General features: G+C 38.7%; 1 protein-coding gene across 6 annotated transcripts in view; it reads left to right on the forward strand.

Annotated features, from left to right (window-relative positions):
* Positions 1–17,822, forward strand: part of KLF12 (Kruppel like factor 12) — a 472,578-nt gene that overhangs the window by 316,750 nt on the left and 138,006 nt on the right. For all 6 annotated transcript variants that reach the window (XM_023186345.2, XM_023186338.2, XM_023186329.2 and 3 more), the window contains one exon: positions 15,804–15,939. In XM_023186345.2, coding sequence (XP_023042113.1) covers positions 15,804–15,939 — 136 coding nt within the window. The remainder of the gene's footprint in view (positions 1–15,803; positions 15,940–17,822) is intronic.

Below are 17,822 nucleotides of genomic sequence, written 5' to 3' on the forward strand. Positions count from 1 at the left end.
GAATTGTGCAGTATATTTCTTTCCATTCACTTATTCATGTGATTAATACACATTCACGATTTAACCACATGCACAACATACAGTACTCACAATACGCTCATAGTCAAATGGATAAAGCAGACTAAAAAGCCACAGTGAGACGAGCTCTGTAATTCCAGTGAACCCAGGCCCACAGAGGTGGATTGCAGAGGAAGAGGGGCGGTACACTCGGTGGTGGTATTGGTTAGCAGTGAGGTGTGGTTATCACTTCAGGAGAAGGCTGTTTCTCAGAAGAAAGTATTAGTTACATTCTCTATGTAACAATGGAGGAAAGGAAGGGCAGTTTTTTAAAAATGCACAGTCTTGGAAATACGGAAAGGTATACTGTATCCTGGTAGATAGATTCAACGAGTAGGTAGGTTAGTATTGTTCAAATGAAAAGTACTTAAAAGAAATGTAAATGAAGTTTAAGGGCAGTATTCATGTATGTAGTTATCACAGGCCTTCTGTGCCGAGCTAAGAAGTTATTTACTGAACTCTACAGGGAAGCACAGGAAACTTGGAAGTAGATGGGAGTTAACATGGTAACACTAAAATTTGGGGCATGAAAGGTTGAATGTATAGAGGTAAATGTACAGAAAGGTAAAATAGAGGGAGGGAGACAAGTTAGGAGACTATTTCAGGAAGCCAGGTGAGAATTCCTGAGAGCCTGGGCAGGGCAGTGTGAATGGAAATGTGATAGAACTTCTTGGCAAGTTGGATGTCAAGGATAAAGGAAAGGATAAATCTAGGATAATGCCCAGGTTATTGTTCTGGCACAAGTAGAAAAGCTGACAAAAGCATGAAAGAAAAGTTAAGAGACATTGGTTGAAGTATTCCAACGTATATCTAAAATGACATTTATTGGAATAGATAGAATGCAACATTTAGAGAGATGTCTTGGAATTTGGGAAAATTAAGGGAGATTATGAATCTTAGATTGTAGACAAACTCAGTAAAAATCAACTCATATCTAGATATAGTGCAGTGAGATTGTCAAGCATGAATTCCCTGAAGAAAACCTTAAAAACTTATCTGCAAAGGAATGTAAGAATAAAAAGACTTTGAGCAACAACAGATGCCGGAAAGCAATGCAATAGGCTCCTCAATGGGTTGAAAGATCCTGAAATTCTGTACTGGGCTGAAATAAAATTCCATCAAGTGAAATTAAAAAAAAAAAAAAAATTGGACATACATTGACTACAAGCTTACTGCCCACACATATGAGTCTTATGCTGAAAAGACTCATAAAGAATATACTTTTGCAAACAGAAAAACCCAAAAGGAAAGGAGAGCTTAGAACTAGTTTGAAAAATATAGATAAATATATGCATGAAGGTAACTTTTAATTAACTCTTGATAGTAAAACATTCACCAAAATTCTGGATGGGCCGGACACAGTGACTCACGCTTGTATTCCCAGCACTTTGGGAGGCTGAGGCGGGCAGATCACTTTAGGTCAGGAGTTTGAGACCAGCCTGGCCAACATGGTGGAACCCTGTCTCTAATGAAAATACAAAATTAGCCGAGTGTGGTTGCGAGCGCCTGTAATCCCAGCTACTTGGGAGGCCGAGGCAGAAGAATCACTTGAACCCGGGAGGCAGGGGTGGCAGTGAGCCGAGATTGCACCATTGCACTACAGTCTGGGTAACAGAATGAGACTCCATCTCAAAATAAAAATAAAAATAAAAAATTCTGGACCAAATGATAAATGGGGAAGGTGGGAGTGTTCCTTGGATAGTTATAGCATTCTCAATCTAGTGTTTGGGAGGAGAACTGACAACATGGCATAATTTTAGACTTCTGAAAAATTTTAATATCTGGAAATACTAAGTCTTACAACAGGATGGGGAAATGTGGGTATTCACATACCAATGGGAGTGTAAATTGATTCAACAACTTTGGAGATCAATTTGGCAATATTTGTAAAAATTGATATGGGCACCCAATAATTTTCAGATGTATACTATGAAGAAAGTTGCAGCAGCATTTGTAATAGTGAATATTTTTAACAAATTAATTTTTCATCACTAAAAGAATAGATAAATAATACTGCTCCATTTAGAAAATGGAATCTTTTACTATTAAATGAAAGAGTATGAATAAATCTCAAAAATACAATGTTAAATGAAAAAATCAATTAGAAATATCATATTGTTGGCCAGTTGTGGAGGCTCATGCCTGTAATCCTTGTGCTTCGGGAGGCCAAGTTGGGCAGATCACTTAAGGCCAGGAGTTCAAGATCAGTCTAGGCAGTGCGATGAAACCCCATCTGTACAAAAGATACAAAAGTTAGCCAGGCATGATGGCCCATGTCTGCAGTCCCATCTACTCTGGAGGCTGAGATGGCAAGATCACTTGAGCCTGGGAGGTCAAGTCTACAGTGAGCTGAGATCATGTCACTGCACTACAGCTTGGGTGACAGGGTGAGACCCTGTCTCAAAATATATACGTGTGTGTGTGTGTGTGTATGTAAGTATGATATTGTTACATGCCATTTTAAAAAGAGCAAAACTGTAGGTATTGTTCATGGATATACATGTAGTTAAGGGCCAAAAATATGAGTAGGAAGGATCTACACCAGAATACTATGGAAGAAGGAAACAAAATAGGAATTGAAAAAATACAGAGGAGCTCTTAGCTCTTTCTGTGATATTTAACTTAATGATCTAAAGGAAATACCATGAAATGTTTAGATATTTTGAATCTTTTGGGAAAATAAATAGCCATTATATGTAAGCCTGGGATTTCTTAACTGAGAAATGACTTGGCGTGAAAGAAAATCTGTAAGTAACAAGTTTATAAGCAAGTTAATGAGGGAGCAAGTACTAGACCCTATGTTAAGTGGCTGTTTATATTTTCTTTTATATGAAGGATTTGAGAAATAGTGGAAAGAAATGATTTTCAAGATTTAGGGAGTTCTCCTTTCAGGAATGAGATAAATAAAAATGCTGAAGAATTGATTTGGCCCCTGACGTCTTATTTGATAGCTTAAATATGGCAGGCACATAGAAAGCTTAGCTACCCTCTTATTAACAGATGGATTTGCTTAGGGTGTAATGAGACACACTGGCTCTCAGATCTCAGCTAGCCTCAGGGACAGCAGGTGCTTAGAGTGGTGGTAACCTGGCATCTTTGGTCAAGGAAATCAAGGCCAGATGATGTTTAGAATACATATTATTAGAGCAGCATGAATTTCACTGTTTTTTTTTTTTTTTTTTTTTTTTTGTAGAAAATCTGTTTTCCATACATTACAAAAGACAGTATCCAGCCTTTCTATTTGTGAAACTACACACAACAACCTCAAGCACCATGTGATTTATCAGTAATTTGCCTGGCAAAGCCCAAGACCTCATTCTCTGTCATAGCTCTTATCTTCTTCAGAAAATGTCTCTTCACAAAACCAAAATGGGCTTTCTAAAGAAGTTAGTGTAAGCCCAATTTAAAGTTGGGAAAGCAGAAAAGAGACTAGTGTGTAACTCCTGTGCTCTCTTGGTGTTGTAGTATATACTATAGCACTGTTCTTACTTGCTGTACCTGGCCTGTTTCGAGACAGAATTTTACTTTGATCTTGTTCTTCAAGAGTCATTTCTGGAGATACCGCCATGGCCACCTCCCTAAACAAGTCAGACACTTGAGTTCCTGGGCTTGGGAAGGGGTCTGACCAAACAAACTCCAATGCAGTGGCCATAACTGAAGCCCAGGGAAGTCATACCATTTCTAGTTGGTGGAAGCCTCACCAGCCTTCACAGAGACTAGACAATTTATCATAACAGGGGCAGAAGGGGAGCAGTGTTACAAAATATGGAAATAACATCTCTTTAACAAACTCCAAAACAGAGAATACATTTTTTTTTTTTTTTTTTTTTTTTTTTGGCAGAGTTTCACTCTTGTTGCCCAGACTGGAATGCAATGGTGCGATCTCAGTGCACTGCAACCTCCGCCTCCTGGGTTCAAGCGATTCTCCTGCTTCAGCCTCCCAAAAGCTGGGATTACAGGTGTGCACCACCACACCTGGCTAATTTTTGTATTTTTAGTAGAGATGGGGTTTCACCATGTTGGCCAGGCTGGTCTCGAACTCCTGACCTCAGGTGATGCACCTGCTTCAGCCTCCCAAAGTGCTGGGATTCCAAGTGTGAGCCACTGTGCCTGGCTTGAAATTAGAAATCTATGTTTCTAACAGGTTGATGCACCCTAATGGAATTGTTCTTTCTTATAAAAGCAACACCAAACAGAATTAATGTGGAAAATACCTTTCATCCAATTTTACAGAGTAAATTTTTCTCTTTGGAGTTTGTATAAGATGAGGACATGAACAAATATGTCCTTCAACCAAGATTGAAACACAGGAAAAAAAAATATAGTAATACTGTTCTTTTGGCTCAAAGATATTCAGGTCATTTTTGAATAGTGACAGCATTCACCATAGGATGGGACAATCCTGAGAAATGCACTGGGGAAGTGAAGAGTCAGCACTTAATTTTGTTCTCAAAAAGAAAAATTATGTTTTATGATTTTAGCAGAGGAGACCCTGACATTCACAGATGATACAACATGTAAGATATCTGCTTTCCTCGATGTCCCAGAAGTCTGTTATGTAGTGCTTATATTTAAGTTCCAAGTTAGAATCGTATGCATTGGGGGATCAGTTTATGAGTGAGACTGCACAACTACAGGGCTCATCTCAATGTTGTTTTGTGTTCTCTGCCTGTGGCCGTCACTCACAGTAACTCTTGTGAAGTGTAGGTGGAAATGTTCCTCTGTGTAAATGCATTTATCATTGATCAAATGTGAAAGAAAACTCTCATAGTGTTTTTTTTTTTTTTTTATGTGATGTGAAGATGTACACAAGAAATATGTAATTCTTGATGGAAACATGTTCAGGGTGTAGGGACAAATGTATCCATCCCTGAAGCCAGGGGAGGAGAGTTTTTAAGAAGAGGACGGGCCAGCTGTGGTGGCTCACACTTGTAACCCCAGCACTTTGGGAGTCTGAGGCAGGTGGATCACCTCAAGTCAGGAGTTCAAGGTCAGCCTTCCCAATAAGGTGAAACCCTGTCTCTACTAGAAATACAAAAATTAGCTGGGTGTGGTGATGGGCGCCTGTAATCCCAGCTACTCAGGAGGCTGAGACAGGAGAATAGCTTGAACCTGGGAGGCAGAGGTTGCAGTGAGCCAAGATCGCGCCATTGCACTCCAGCCTGGGCAACCAAAGCGAAACTCTGTTTCAAAAAAAAGAAAAAGAAAAAAAGAAGAAGAAGAGGAAGCCAGAACTACAAATGAAGAGGGATAACCAAACCTTGAAAGCTATAGAAAGGTCCAACAGCATATATATAAATAATTCTCAATTTTGAGGATTTTTGATGGTCTTAGATCATATTTTCAAGAATGTCTACTCTGCTTCTAAAAGGAATTAAATCATGCTTATGTATCAAGACTTATCTTTAACCTTGCAGGTTTAAATATACTCTAAAATGAGGCACAGAGAGCATACTAATTGAAGGGAGACAGCAACACTGATTCTCAATGTGGCACAATAGTTCTGTATGTCTCTGCCCCACCCCTTGCTTTTTTAACTTTTTAACTTTGAAACTAGCAGAGAACCCTTCCATGGTAAATCATTTACATGCTATCTAGCTGTATATACAGTAGTTGATATAGAAGCAGACTTAAGTTCAAGGTGGATTTTTTGCTCTTTTTTTTCTTTTATAAGTATTTCTTATATTTAAAGTACCTAAGACTAGGGCTGTGATTTGGTGGTACTTAAAATTATTATAACAGATTTTAATCTGCCTTGAAAGATTCCATTTTACTCAGCACACGAACTGGAAAACACAGATGGGGCAACAGACCAACTAAGGGAAATAAGAAAAGTGAATAAAATGGCCGTGGATTAATGTCTAAAACCTTCTCTGTACATTACAGATGAAAATGAGTTTGGTGATCTCATTGTTCCCTATATGTGTGTACCACAAAATCACTTTATTATTATTTTACATCTCTGCCTATAGTGGTTTCAGTTTTGAATAAATCAGTTTGAGTTGATTGACTTTGGTTTGGAGCAGTTATAATGAATGAACAAAAGGCAAAGGTTATGGGGAATAGTGATGTGGTGATATCTCAAAGGGCTCCTAGAGTTCAGGGCTCATGGCCAACTCTAGAGTTAGTGGAAGCACACACAGTGGAAAAGCCTACTTAATTAATGGAAAATTTTATGAACTTTTAGAAATCACAAAAGCCTTCTATGCTCTAAGACGTACTTTCAGGAAACAAGACAATTGTAAATCTCTATTCATTTTCTTTTTATAAACAAGAAAAGTAGTTTTAGTCATGATTCTTTAGAAAAATTAAGCTGTACTAGCTGTTGTGATTTCAAAAAATATGAATTTTTAAGTTATATTTTATTATTTTTTTTTAATAGAGATGGAGTCTCACTTTGTGACCCAGTCTGGTCTTGAATTCCTAGGCTCAAGCGATCCTCTAGCCTGGGCCTCCCACAGTAGTGGAATTACAGGCATGAGCCTACCATACCCAGCCTAAACTATGATGAAGGATGAAATTCCTTCCTGTTAGTTTCTAAGCAGTAATTCATGTGATAGAAGTGAGAGGTATTTAGTAGTGTTTAAAATGGTTTCCTGAAAGGAAAGGAAAGCCCGTTAAATGGAATTTAGCTGGAAAGTGAATAAAAATTATGAACGTTTTCATTCCCATGTCATCCCAAACCGAAAATGTAATCTAAGACTTCAGAGAATAATAGAAATTTAATGATTGTGACTTTTCCCTCACAAATGTTAATATTAGAATGTAAGTCAGAATGTAATTTTTTAAATGAAATGTGAGCTAGACACTTGTATCATCATATTGCAGAATCTCTCACTAGCTGGGAATTACTGTGATCATTTTCAGTAGAGATCTGCATTTATTAGCATCATCTTCATCAGTAAACATTACATTTTACTGTGTACAAGGGAGTGTAATTGATGTGATCTCCCCTCTCAAGGAGTAAACAGGATAATTGGAGATAGAAAATAAGTATATGCCTAACTATAATTCAAAATGAAAAGTGCAAAAATGCCATGAAAATATATAAATACCAAAGCATGGGTATCCTTTAAAAAGGAGAGATGCATTTAGTTGGAGAATGAAAAGAAGGGCCATGAAGGTATTATTCTGTAGGAAGGGTAGGTTTTGTTGGCAGAATTGTGAATGGAAGGAAATGGCCAGATAAAGCTGGATTCAGGGGCTTCGGGGGTAAGACTCATTATTGTTCCCAGTGGAAAATGAGTTGTAGGATGTGGAGGGCTGCTGAACCGTGTCTGGTAGATGGAGGGAAAAAGTCAAGAATTTCTAAGTAAGGAATGTCTTAAGGAAAGCCCTGCATGCATTCAGTTACCAGAGAAATGCTACATGGGACAGTGTGTACGACAGGACTTCGAGGAAGTCGATGAGAAGCAGTGGGAAAAGAAAATAGTCATTGGGTAAAAGCAAGAGCACTTAGCAACCGATTTAATGAGGGGCACAAATAAAATGAATGAAAATTTGGAACCTGGGTAATTGGGAAAAGGATCTCTCATTTGAAACTCAGAAACCAGGAGAAAGAATAGGACTTGTGTTTAAAATGGTTTTTTGAGGAATACTAGTCAGTACACTACGATGCTGGAAATGAGACTGGTGTTTAGGGAAGAGGTCAGAGCGGAGAATGTTGATTTGGTATTCATCCCCTCGGAGATAGCAACTGAAACTGGGGAAGTTATGGAACTCTGTGAAATTGCTGAGAAGCTGACCAATAAAGAAGTGACAGAAAATAATAGGTAGCGAAACCTAGGGCAGCCGCTAACACTTAGGGGTATGCAGAAAGGAGATGAAGACGTTAGAAGGATAGATAACCAGAGAGAGACAAAGACCCAAGAGAATAATGTATTTCAGTTGGCAAATACTTTTTCTAAAGCCAGATATTATTTTATAACCAGACCTACAGTTTCTGTGACAATGACTCAGTCCTGCTGTTGTAGCACTAAAGGTGCCAGATAAGAAGTAAACGACCATGGCCGAATAAAACTTTAATTACAAAGATAGGTGGCAGGGCCCACAGGGCTTAGTTTGCCTATCCCCAAGGCCAAGGGAGAGGAAATTTTTAAGAAGAAGCCAGAAATGGAAGTGAAAAGGAATAACCAACAGTCTTGAAAACTGTAGAGAGATCCAACAACATTACAACTGAGAAGTGGACCTTGCACTAGGGAATTATAAGAACATTATGAGGTTATTTTTTAATATAATGGTAGCAGAAGCCATTACACTGTCAAGCGCACAGACAAAAATTGGGGGAAAAATGAGTAAATTGCATATTATATCTACACAGTACCAACATCCCAAGATTTACATAACTGATTGAAATTTTAAATAGTCATCTGGGGTTATGGCCATCACAGTTGCTGCTCTATAGAGGCATTAGCAGTAGCAGAAGTAAAAGAAACAAGAAACAAGGCATCATCAAAGCATTAGTAAGCAAAATGGGACCCTGGAGAGCTATTTCTAATCTTGGAGTTCACCGTCCTTTGAGTCAAGCTTTATTTACTCATGAATGTTTCTCTCACTATCTGTCTTGATGTGCTAGGAAAATAGTCTGTTTGAACAACTGATATTCTGAAACCAAATGAAGTCAGAATATCAGTTGTACAAACATATTAGGAAGGGCGTGCCACATAGACCTCGATGTAACAAAGTCCTGAGTTTTAATTGACTATGTGTGCAGCCAGCATGAGGCGACCAAAGAGAAAAAAGCTAGTGTTGTCTTTAGAGTATTAACGTCATAGATGATTCCTATGTGTGTGGCTCCAGCTGAATCCCCCTATGCTCCAGGCACAGATAGCCAGAGGGATCCTTATCAAATGACACAGTTTTGTATCATGTCACCCTTCTGCTCAGTACCCTCCAATGACTTCCCTTCTCACCCAGAGCAAAACTGAAAAGCCTCTGTCACCCTCGAAGGCCCTCTGTACTCTGCATGACCTCTGCCTCCTCTCATCCAGTTCCCTGTATTGGTTCCAGCCACAGCTTCCTTGCAGGTCCTCAGGCACAGGAAACATGGTCCTACCTTATCACCTTTGCACCTGTTATCTTCTCTGCCTGGAATGCCCCTCCCCCCACAGACAAAACCCAGAAACCCTCACCTGCAAGCTTCTCTCGCTCAATTCCTTCAAGCCATTGCTCAAATATCTTCTTCTCCATGTGGCCTTTCCTGGCCACCATCTCAAAAATTGTCCAGCCGCCACTAAGCAACCCCATCTACTTTCCTGCTTCATTTTTCTATATGGCACTTACTATCTGACATAGTGTATCTTTTTCTTTTTTGTTAATGATCTGTATCTCGGCAGTGTGAGAGCAGGAATTTTAGTCTGCCTTGTTCACTCTCTCCAGCAGCCGGAAGACTGCTTGCTACCTCATAGGTGTTCAATAAATATCTGTTGACTAAATACATAAGTGATGTAAAGAAGTAGTAGTTTTATGTATTATCCAATGTGTGTTCTGCCTCTGTAATGGTATTTTCAGTTTAGGTATGTGTAAGAAGAAAGCTGCCTAATTTGAATAGTCGAGGAGATGGTGAGAGATTTAGAAGGAGTGTTATATAAGGGAATGAGTGAAGCAGCAGTAAATTTACCGTCAGGGTAAAACAGAATGATGATTGACTACTAAGAGTCAGGCTGGGACTAAATGCTTTGCATATATTATCTTTACTCCTTAGAGCAGCAGTAGCAGGAGAAGAAACTGAAGATTCCCTGTGCGAAATCATTGCCCAAGGTCAGATACTTGCAAATGACAGGGCCAGAAGCCATCCCATGTTCCCTGAAGCCAGAGCCATGTTTTTATCCTAAAGAAGCTTCATGACCCTCCTTTTTTGGAACAATTTCTGCCTAGAATGTGTTAGAGGAGGATTCTTCTACCCACTGATACTATGAATTTTCCCAAACATTCCTCCCCAAACATTCATTTTTCCCTTTTCCTGCACTCCCCCCCTGCCCTCCTTTCTAGAATAAAGCAGCAGCTCTCCTGGAAACTGGGGTTTCTCTAACTGGGACGCGTTTCAGCCTTGGCAAGGCGAACAATTAGGGCATCTGCAGGTAGCAGGGAGCCTGTCAGTGGCTAAAAGAGGGAGAAAAGAGGCCCATCAGCCCTGTGGCCCCTGCCTGGGCAGCCATCTCACACCTTCCATCTATGTATGGCCCTCTCCTCTCCAGTTCTGGCATGTGGAGGTGAAGGGATTCAGTATCTGCTTCTAGGATTCATTCCTGTTAGGAAATGTTAATCTGTAAGCTTTCGTATATGTTCTTAGATTGTTGTGTTGTACATGTTTAATATTGCAACTTTTCCTTAGGAGTGGGTACATAGGCAGGTTTACTTCAACAGAGATTAGAAGACTGGTCTTTAGACAGCACGCACGCTGGGGTGAGGGGAGGTGAGAATGAATTAGTATCCCCTGCATCTGTGTCAGTCTACTGTTACACGAGGGGAGGAAACAAGCAAAGTTTAAATGTCTCATGTGAGTTGAAGAGAAAAAACATGAAATATACCTTTCAGTGACTGTACACCAGGGAGAACCCACTCATATGAGCATCCTATCAAGTCTCAGCTAAGGAGAAGAGCTGAAAAAGTGTTCGGCTGGTGCAGTGGCTCACACCTGTAATCCCAGCTACTTGGGAGGCTGAGGCAGGAGAATCACTTAAATCTGGGAGGCGGAGGATGCAGTGAGCCGAGGTCGCACCACTGCACTCCAGCCTAGGTGATAGAGTGAGAATCCATCTGAAAAATAAATAAATAAATAAGTGGTGTTCATCATAACTAAATGGCCCCTTAGAGCCCAAGAAGAACCTTAGCTGCGCAATACTGAAGGATCAAAGAAGATATGTAAAAGCCAAAGCACCTGTAAATACATTTGAATATTTTGAATTGAAAAGTAAATGATGTAGAATGCAGTAGGTAGCTTTTATGTCACTAAAACAAGGTTGGCTCTTGGGAGGAGAATAAAGAAGAACGTTGTTAAAAGTACCTAGAACTTAAAGTATAATTAAAAAAAAAAAAGAAAGAAATGTCAAATAGGACACATGAATGCATGGGTCTTGGTTCCAAAAAAAAAAAAAAAAAAAAAAAAAAAAAAAACAAACAAATCTAATTTTGCAAACCTTAATTGGCTTTAATTTGATTCCAGAATCAGACAACAGTCTGGACCAAAAATGTTGAGAATGCTTCACCCTACATGCAGATTATATTTATAGCCAGAGAAAAGGAGGTGACATACAGAAAATGGAAGTGAGATACAGAGACACCTCAATTGGTTAAAACGCAGCATATGCCTTAATTGAATCTGGTTTCAACAGTTGGCCACCTTTGATTGACCGAAACTCAGCTACTTGTTGCAAGAGGAGGTTACGGTCTGTTTCCACATCAAGTTAGGTTACAGTTCACTATGTACAGAAGAAACTTTATGCCAAACTTAAAACATGTATAGAGGCAGCTTTAGGCCAAACTTAATTCAGTTTAATATTGTTGTAGGCTCACTAATTGTAGTTCATCTACATCATTGATAGGAAATCTCTAGAAGGAGCTGGGAGAATAACCTGGTGCATTGACTTTTTATTGCTGCCCTACAACTCACCCTAAAATTTAGTAGAATAAAATAGCAAGTCTTGTCTTTCTTTCTTTTCTTTTTCTTTTCTCTTTTCTTTCTTTTTGTTTTGCTGTTTTGTTTTGTTTTGTTTTGTTTGAGACAGGATCTCTGTTGCTCAGGCCTGGTGTGCAGTGGTGCGATCGTAGCTCACTGGAGCCTCAACCTCCTGGGCTCCAGTGATCCTCTCACCTCAGCCTCCCAAGTAGCTGGGACTACAGGCATGTGCCACCACACTCTGCTATTTTTTTAAATTTCTTGTAGAGGTGGGGTCTCACTACATTGTCTGGGCTGGTCTCAAACTCCTGAGCTCAAGCAGGCCTCCTGCCTCAGCCTCCTAAGATGCTGGGATTACAGTGGTGTGAGCCACTGCACCCAGCCTAAAACAGCAGGTATTTCATTTGCTCAAAATTCTGTGAGTCAGAAATGTGGCATGCATTTAGCCAGGAAGTTTTTAAGCAGGTCTCACCTGGGGTCACTCATGGTGTAGTCATCTGGGAACTGTAATGTAGCTGGTGAGTCTAAAATGGCTCAATGACATGGCTCGCAGTGGGATTGGCTGCCTGCTGAGCAGCATGTCTCTTACAGACTCTCCCGGGCTTCTTCACAAGGTGACTAGGTTCTAAAAACAGCAAGAGAAAAGTGGAAACCCAAGGTACAAGCTGTTTTCAAGCCTCTACTTGTGTCACATTTGCTAATGTCCCATTGGTCACATCAAGTCTTAGAGCCAAGCCCAGAGTCATTGTTGAGAAGTGGCCACATCAGGGCATGGAGACAGACGGACATGATTTATTGGAGGGATCATTACAGTAACAATCTACCATAGGGGAGTATTTGAAAATCAAAGTAAATCAGTTCAACTTCAGGTGTTGGGTTCTGAAATTTTCTCCCCAGGATTTTGACACATGGAATAAAACTCACATAGGATTCCAGAACACCTCCAACTGTGAGGAATAACACCTCTACCAGCAGTGAGCTGGGTTACCGAAAACTGTCTGATCCCTTTTTCATTAAAGAGCAATAAAATCTTCAGTGTAAATTTTTTCAGATGTTTATAGATCACCTCCTGTTCTCTTACTTACAGTTGTTGATATTTTTTGTTTCTGGTGTCCAGGTAACTTTCTTTGGTCTTTAAATGGGCACCCCAGAGAATCAGTCCTTCCTAAATGGGCTGAGATGCTCAAAGACTGATGGAGGTTAACTAGGGTTGATGTCCCTATTCTACATTTAATAAAAATAGAGTGGAATTATGCAAGTATGTAGATAAGCTAATCATCTGACCTAATCAGCAATGCAGATTTTGAAAAGCCTTTCTAATTACTTCCTCAGCTTGGCTGAAGGTATGGGTAAAAAGAGTTTCGCAGCATGATGGTAGCAGATGTATTTCATAATATTTATTGAAAATATTGGAAAGAAATCCTCAATTATGCTCCTGAAAAGTACATCAAAAAGATATCATATTTAACATATTTTAAACTTTCATTAAGATATAAACATAACATAATTATATGATCATGTAACAACTCTCACGCAAGGTTTTGGAATCTTTCATACAATTAGACTTTAACTTTCAGAGCCAGATTGCTCATGGTTAACTGCCTGTATCTTCCTTGTGTTGTATTACTTACTATAAGAGCTCTCGTTGTCTTGGACAAAATGGGACTATCAGAATATTTTCTTTTTTCTTGGCTGTTTGCAAATTTGGTACCTTGGCAAAGGCGTCGTAGTGCATGATGTTTCAACAACTTTAAATGTTAAATTGTTGACATTTACAGGTATATGCAACACAATATGTGATTTGGAAGCTTAGATAGATCTGATATTCATTTTTCTTGGCTGGCTTTGAATAGTTAAAATGACTCTTAAATGAATCATTCTAGAGCAGGATTGCCCCCAAAGAAGCTATCTATGAATTCCTAACTGAATTCATGTTATTACACAAAGTCATTCCTGGATCCTACGTTCTTTTAGTGTTGGTTGTTCATCTTGACCTTCCATTCTGTCAGCTGCTCATTATCTTTCCAGTACATTCCTTTTAATATAAGTTAGCCCGAGCCAATTTCTGTCGCCTACAGCCAAAATAAATCTTAAGTGATATGGTTCCTTCAAGTGCCCTTCCAGTGACTGAGTAGTTACGCTCTCTGTTACCAGATGGTGATGGAACTGGTGGCTTTGCCCCACGGTTCCTCCAACATCCCTCTTCTAGTGGAACTCCTCCAGAGATCAGATGGCAAATAAACAGTCTTTTTGTCTCATAGCTGGTGGTACAAAGAAAATATTCAAAAGCTCTTAATGAATATTATTGCCTAATTCCTAACATTTGAGGAGGTAGAGAGTCACATGACAGTTAATTGTTTTTTGTTGTTGTTGTTTTGTAAGACAAGGCTGGAAAATATGGATAATCTGGTGTGTGACAATTTCCTTATTAGCAATGCTGAAATGAGAGCATAGTTGCATAGGAGCTGAAGGTCATAAACTGTGACACTTTTATATGTCCAAACTCTTAAATCTCTAGATCAGTTCCTCAACCTGGGTACTTCTGCCATTTTGGACTGGTTCATTCTTTGCTGTGAGGGGCTGACTATCCTGTGTATGGTGGAATGTCTAGCAATATCCTTAGCCTCTGCCAACTGGATGCCAGTAGCACCCTCCCTGCCCCCCACCGCAAGTTGTGACAAAGAGTAATGTCTCTAGATGTTGCCAGGTGTCTCTTGGGAGGCAAATTTGCCCTTGGTTGAGGACCACTACTTTATATTATTTGAATTATCTTCTTTTACATTTAGTATTTACCAGACACTTCCCTTGTGCAAAGCACATTTTGGTATATTTACAGGCAGGATGTGTGTCAAATACACGGGTGCACACGAGGTTGACTAGATGTAAGTTCTTTCCTAACCAAGTGTAGTTAGAAATGTGATGAAATATGTTGAAACTGTCTAGATATAGTTTTTCTAGCCAGACTGTAAATAGTAGACACAATCATCCGAAGTTGCCATTTAGTAAAAATGGTGCATTCTCAGCAATTCCACGTGGTTCAACGTAATGTATGATATACAGTAATCAAAAAAAGTGATTTGAGACAAAAAAATGAAATTATGAATTGTACCCAGATGTCATTGTGACCATGATTTCACCTGCATTTTGCCTTCCCCCACAAGCAGTGGTGGTTTTAGAAAACTTAGGCAGCCATACATTTAACAGTGTGGGTGTGTAGCTCATGTGGTACTTTTCACTGAAAAGATATGCCTAGTTTGTGCTCGAAGCGAGGGCTGATAGAAATTCTGGGCAGTGGTTGCTAAATCTATTCATAGGGAAAAGGGGGTGGAAATGAAATCTAATTTTTAAAAATATGTGTTAAGGTATGTTGACAGCAACCCAAAGATCTGATAGTCTTGGCCATCAGGGGTCAGAACATTGTGCCATTTCCTGCTTTGACAAATTCACGGTGGGAGAAGCATCATATCTGGAAGTGGCTTTTTGAAAAATAAAATCAGGATAGAGTTCAGGAGCACTGTTAGCACATATAACCAAGATTTCTAAAATGCTACCACTTCTGCCATTTTTATGCCTTCAAATCCCACCTTATAGTCGTAATGAACTTGGAAACAGTGATTCACTGAAGTAAGAAAAGTATGTATACTTTCTTTTAGTCACGCAAACCCTGTTCTTCTTTTAACTTATTATGAGAGCTATAAGCAACTAATATCTCCTTTCCGCATGCTCTCTACCTTCCAGGGAGAGTGCTAATGAGCAGTGAAATGGCCAGAGCTCTGGCAGCGGAAGCAAGGAGGAAGAGAAACCAGAGGGTTGAACAGTAGCTCAGGAGCTACGTAATCAGCTTTTGACCACTCAGGAGTTGGTAATATTGTGGATTTTATAGTTTCTATTCTATAATCATACCCTGAAACTCTAGAGAGCTGGTATAGGTTTTGTAAATCCAATGAAGGGGAAAAGAATAAGCACTCAGAACACAAAATGTGGAGCTTTCAGTAATTCCTGTGATGTCTAAAGAATTCCGTTTGCTTGATGTGCACAGAAGAGAAGTTCCATGCTTGATGTTGGTCCAGGACAAGGTTAACTTTCTGCGCACTGATTTTAATTCATTATATATGCCTTTTCTCCCCAGCACAAATGGACCCCCGAGGCCTATCTCCCAGACAAAGTAAAAGTGACAGTGATGATGATGACCTGCCAAATGTGACCTTAGATAGCGTTAATGAAACTGGATCTACGGCCCTTTCCATAGCCAGAGCAGTACAAGAGTAAGTATCACATTCACAGGATGAAATAAGAATTGCCAAGGTGTTCAATGGATAATGGAAACTGCAGCGTCTCCTGTCCCCCAGCCATGTCATTCTAGCTGTGAACTGGCATGAATGTCAGCAGCTTTTCATTCAGCTGAATGCTCTTTGGGAGATTAGGGCAGTGAATGGAGTGTTTTAAAGAGTTGGAAATTCATGCTTTGATGAGATATGAGACCTCTGTGCATCTTTTCTAATACCTCCTGCACCCTTCTGAACTCTGCAAAAAGAAAAAAATTGTTCTTTTTGAATGTCACTATTTGATTATCATCATCATTATTACGTAAAGTCATACGTAATCTTGTTATCTTGTTTTGATAGGATATTACAGAATAGCTTTTTAGAAGATTTAAATTTGGAAGATAATATGTTCATCCTTTGAAAAGTAGAACTCATATATGATTTTTAAATGAATCTTTTCTCTCTCCTTTTACCTGGACCATATAGGGTTAGATTTCAACCCTCATTTATTGAAAATAGCTGCTTTTCTATCAGTCAACTTTGTACCTAGAATTGAACCTAAACGACAGAAAAAAAAATCCGTATTTTTTTCATAGAATAATTTTTCAGCTTCATTGATGTCTAATTGACACATTAAACTTTATATATTTAAAGTATATGTGCTGATTTAACATACATGTACATAGTGAAATGTTTACCACAATTAATTAATACATTCATCACCTTACATAGTTGTCTTTTTTGTGTGTGAGAATGCAGAAGTTCTACACTCAGCAAATTTCAAATTTCAGGTATACAGTACAGTATTGTTAACTGTAGTCACCTTGCTGTATATTAGGTCCTCAGAATTTATTCTTCTTCTATCTGCAAATTTGTACCCTTTGACCAGTATCTCCTCTTTTCTCTGACACCCCAGCCTCTGGCAGCCACCATTCCTCTCTGTTCCTATGAATTCAACTTTTTAAAAAATCTTCCACATATAAGTAGTGTCATATAATATGTGTCTTCTAGAGTAATTTTTAATAACATAATATTGAAGATGAGGAGGATTTAAATAGCCACTGTTATTGCTGACACACTTGTTAATGAACAGTTCACTCAAAATTATCTTAGTTACCTTTACATCTCTTCTATCAGTTTATTTTCCCCAAATGTTGATTAAATACCTACTTAGTTTTATTCATTAGGCTATGACATTAAAAAAATAATGAAAGAGAGCCTTGGTATTACATTTCAGAATTCACAGCATAAGTGTATGTCTGTGTGTATATAAAATGAATAATATATCTATGTTATAGAGATAATATGTATTATATGTTGATATTGTATATGAATATACATATAATACATCAGAGAAAACAAGATATAATGGATCTAAAATGAAATGTGGAGTCAGATCTGGATATAAATTTCCATGCAAGCTCTTAATAGCTGTGTGACTTCTGGCAAGTTATTTAATCACTCTGAGATGGGAAGAAAATCAGAATAGTTACCTGACAGGACTACTGAGAAGGTTTTGATATAGCTATGAGGTATGAAAAGTAAGTCACAAAGTTTGGCATATAGAAAGCTTCAGTTATTGGTGGAATTAATATTATTAGTGATAATAATAGTAGTAATTAGTAATAATAGTACTAGTAGTAATAGTACTAGTGCAGTAGTTTCATTTATAACTACAAGGAAATATAAGTACAGCGGGTGTCATTATTCTGATTTTATAAATGAAGAGACTAAGGATCAGAGGTTAATGACTTTTCTAGTCACATAATAAATGGTAACAAGACAAAGTTTAGAACTTTCAGCTCCAAAAACATCTTTTTCTAGAGTGCCTATAAATCTGTTACCGGTAGTAGTATTCTACTTGAGCACTTATAAAAACATTG

This window comes from Piliocolobus tephrosceles, chromosome X, assembly GCF_002776525.5.
Source record: "Piliocolobus tephrosceles isolate RC106 chromosome X, ASM277652v3, whole genome shotgun sequence".
Lineage (NCBI taxonomy): Eukaryota > Metazoa > Chordata > Mammalia > Primates > Cercopithecidae > Piliocolobus > Piliocolobus tephrosceles.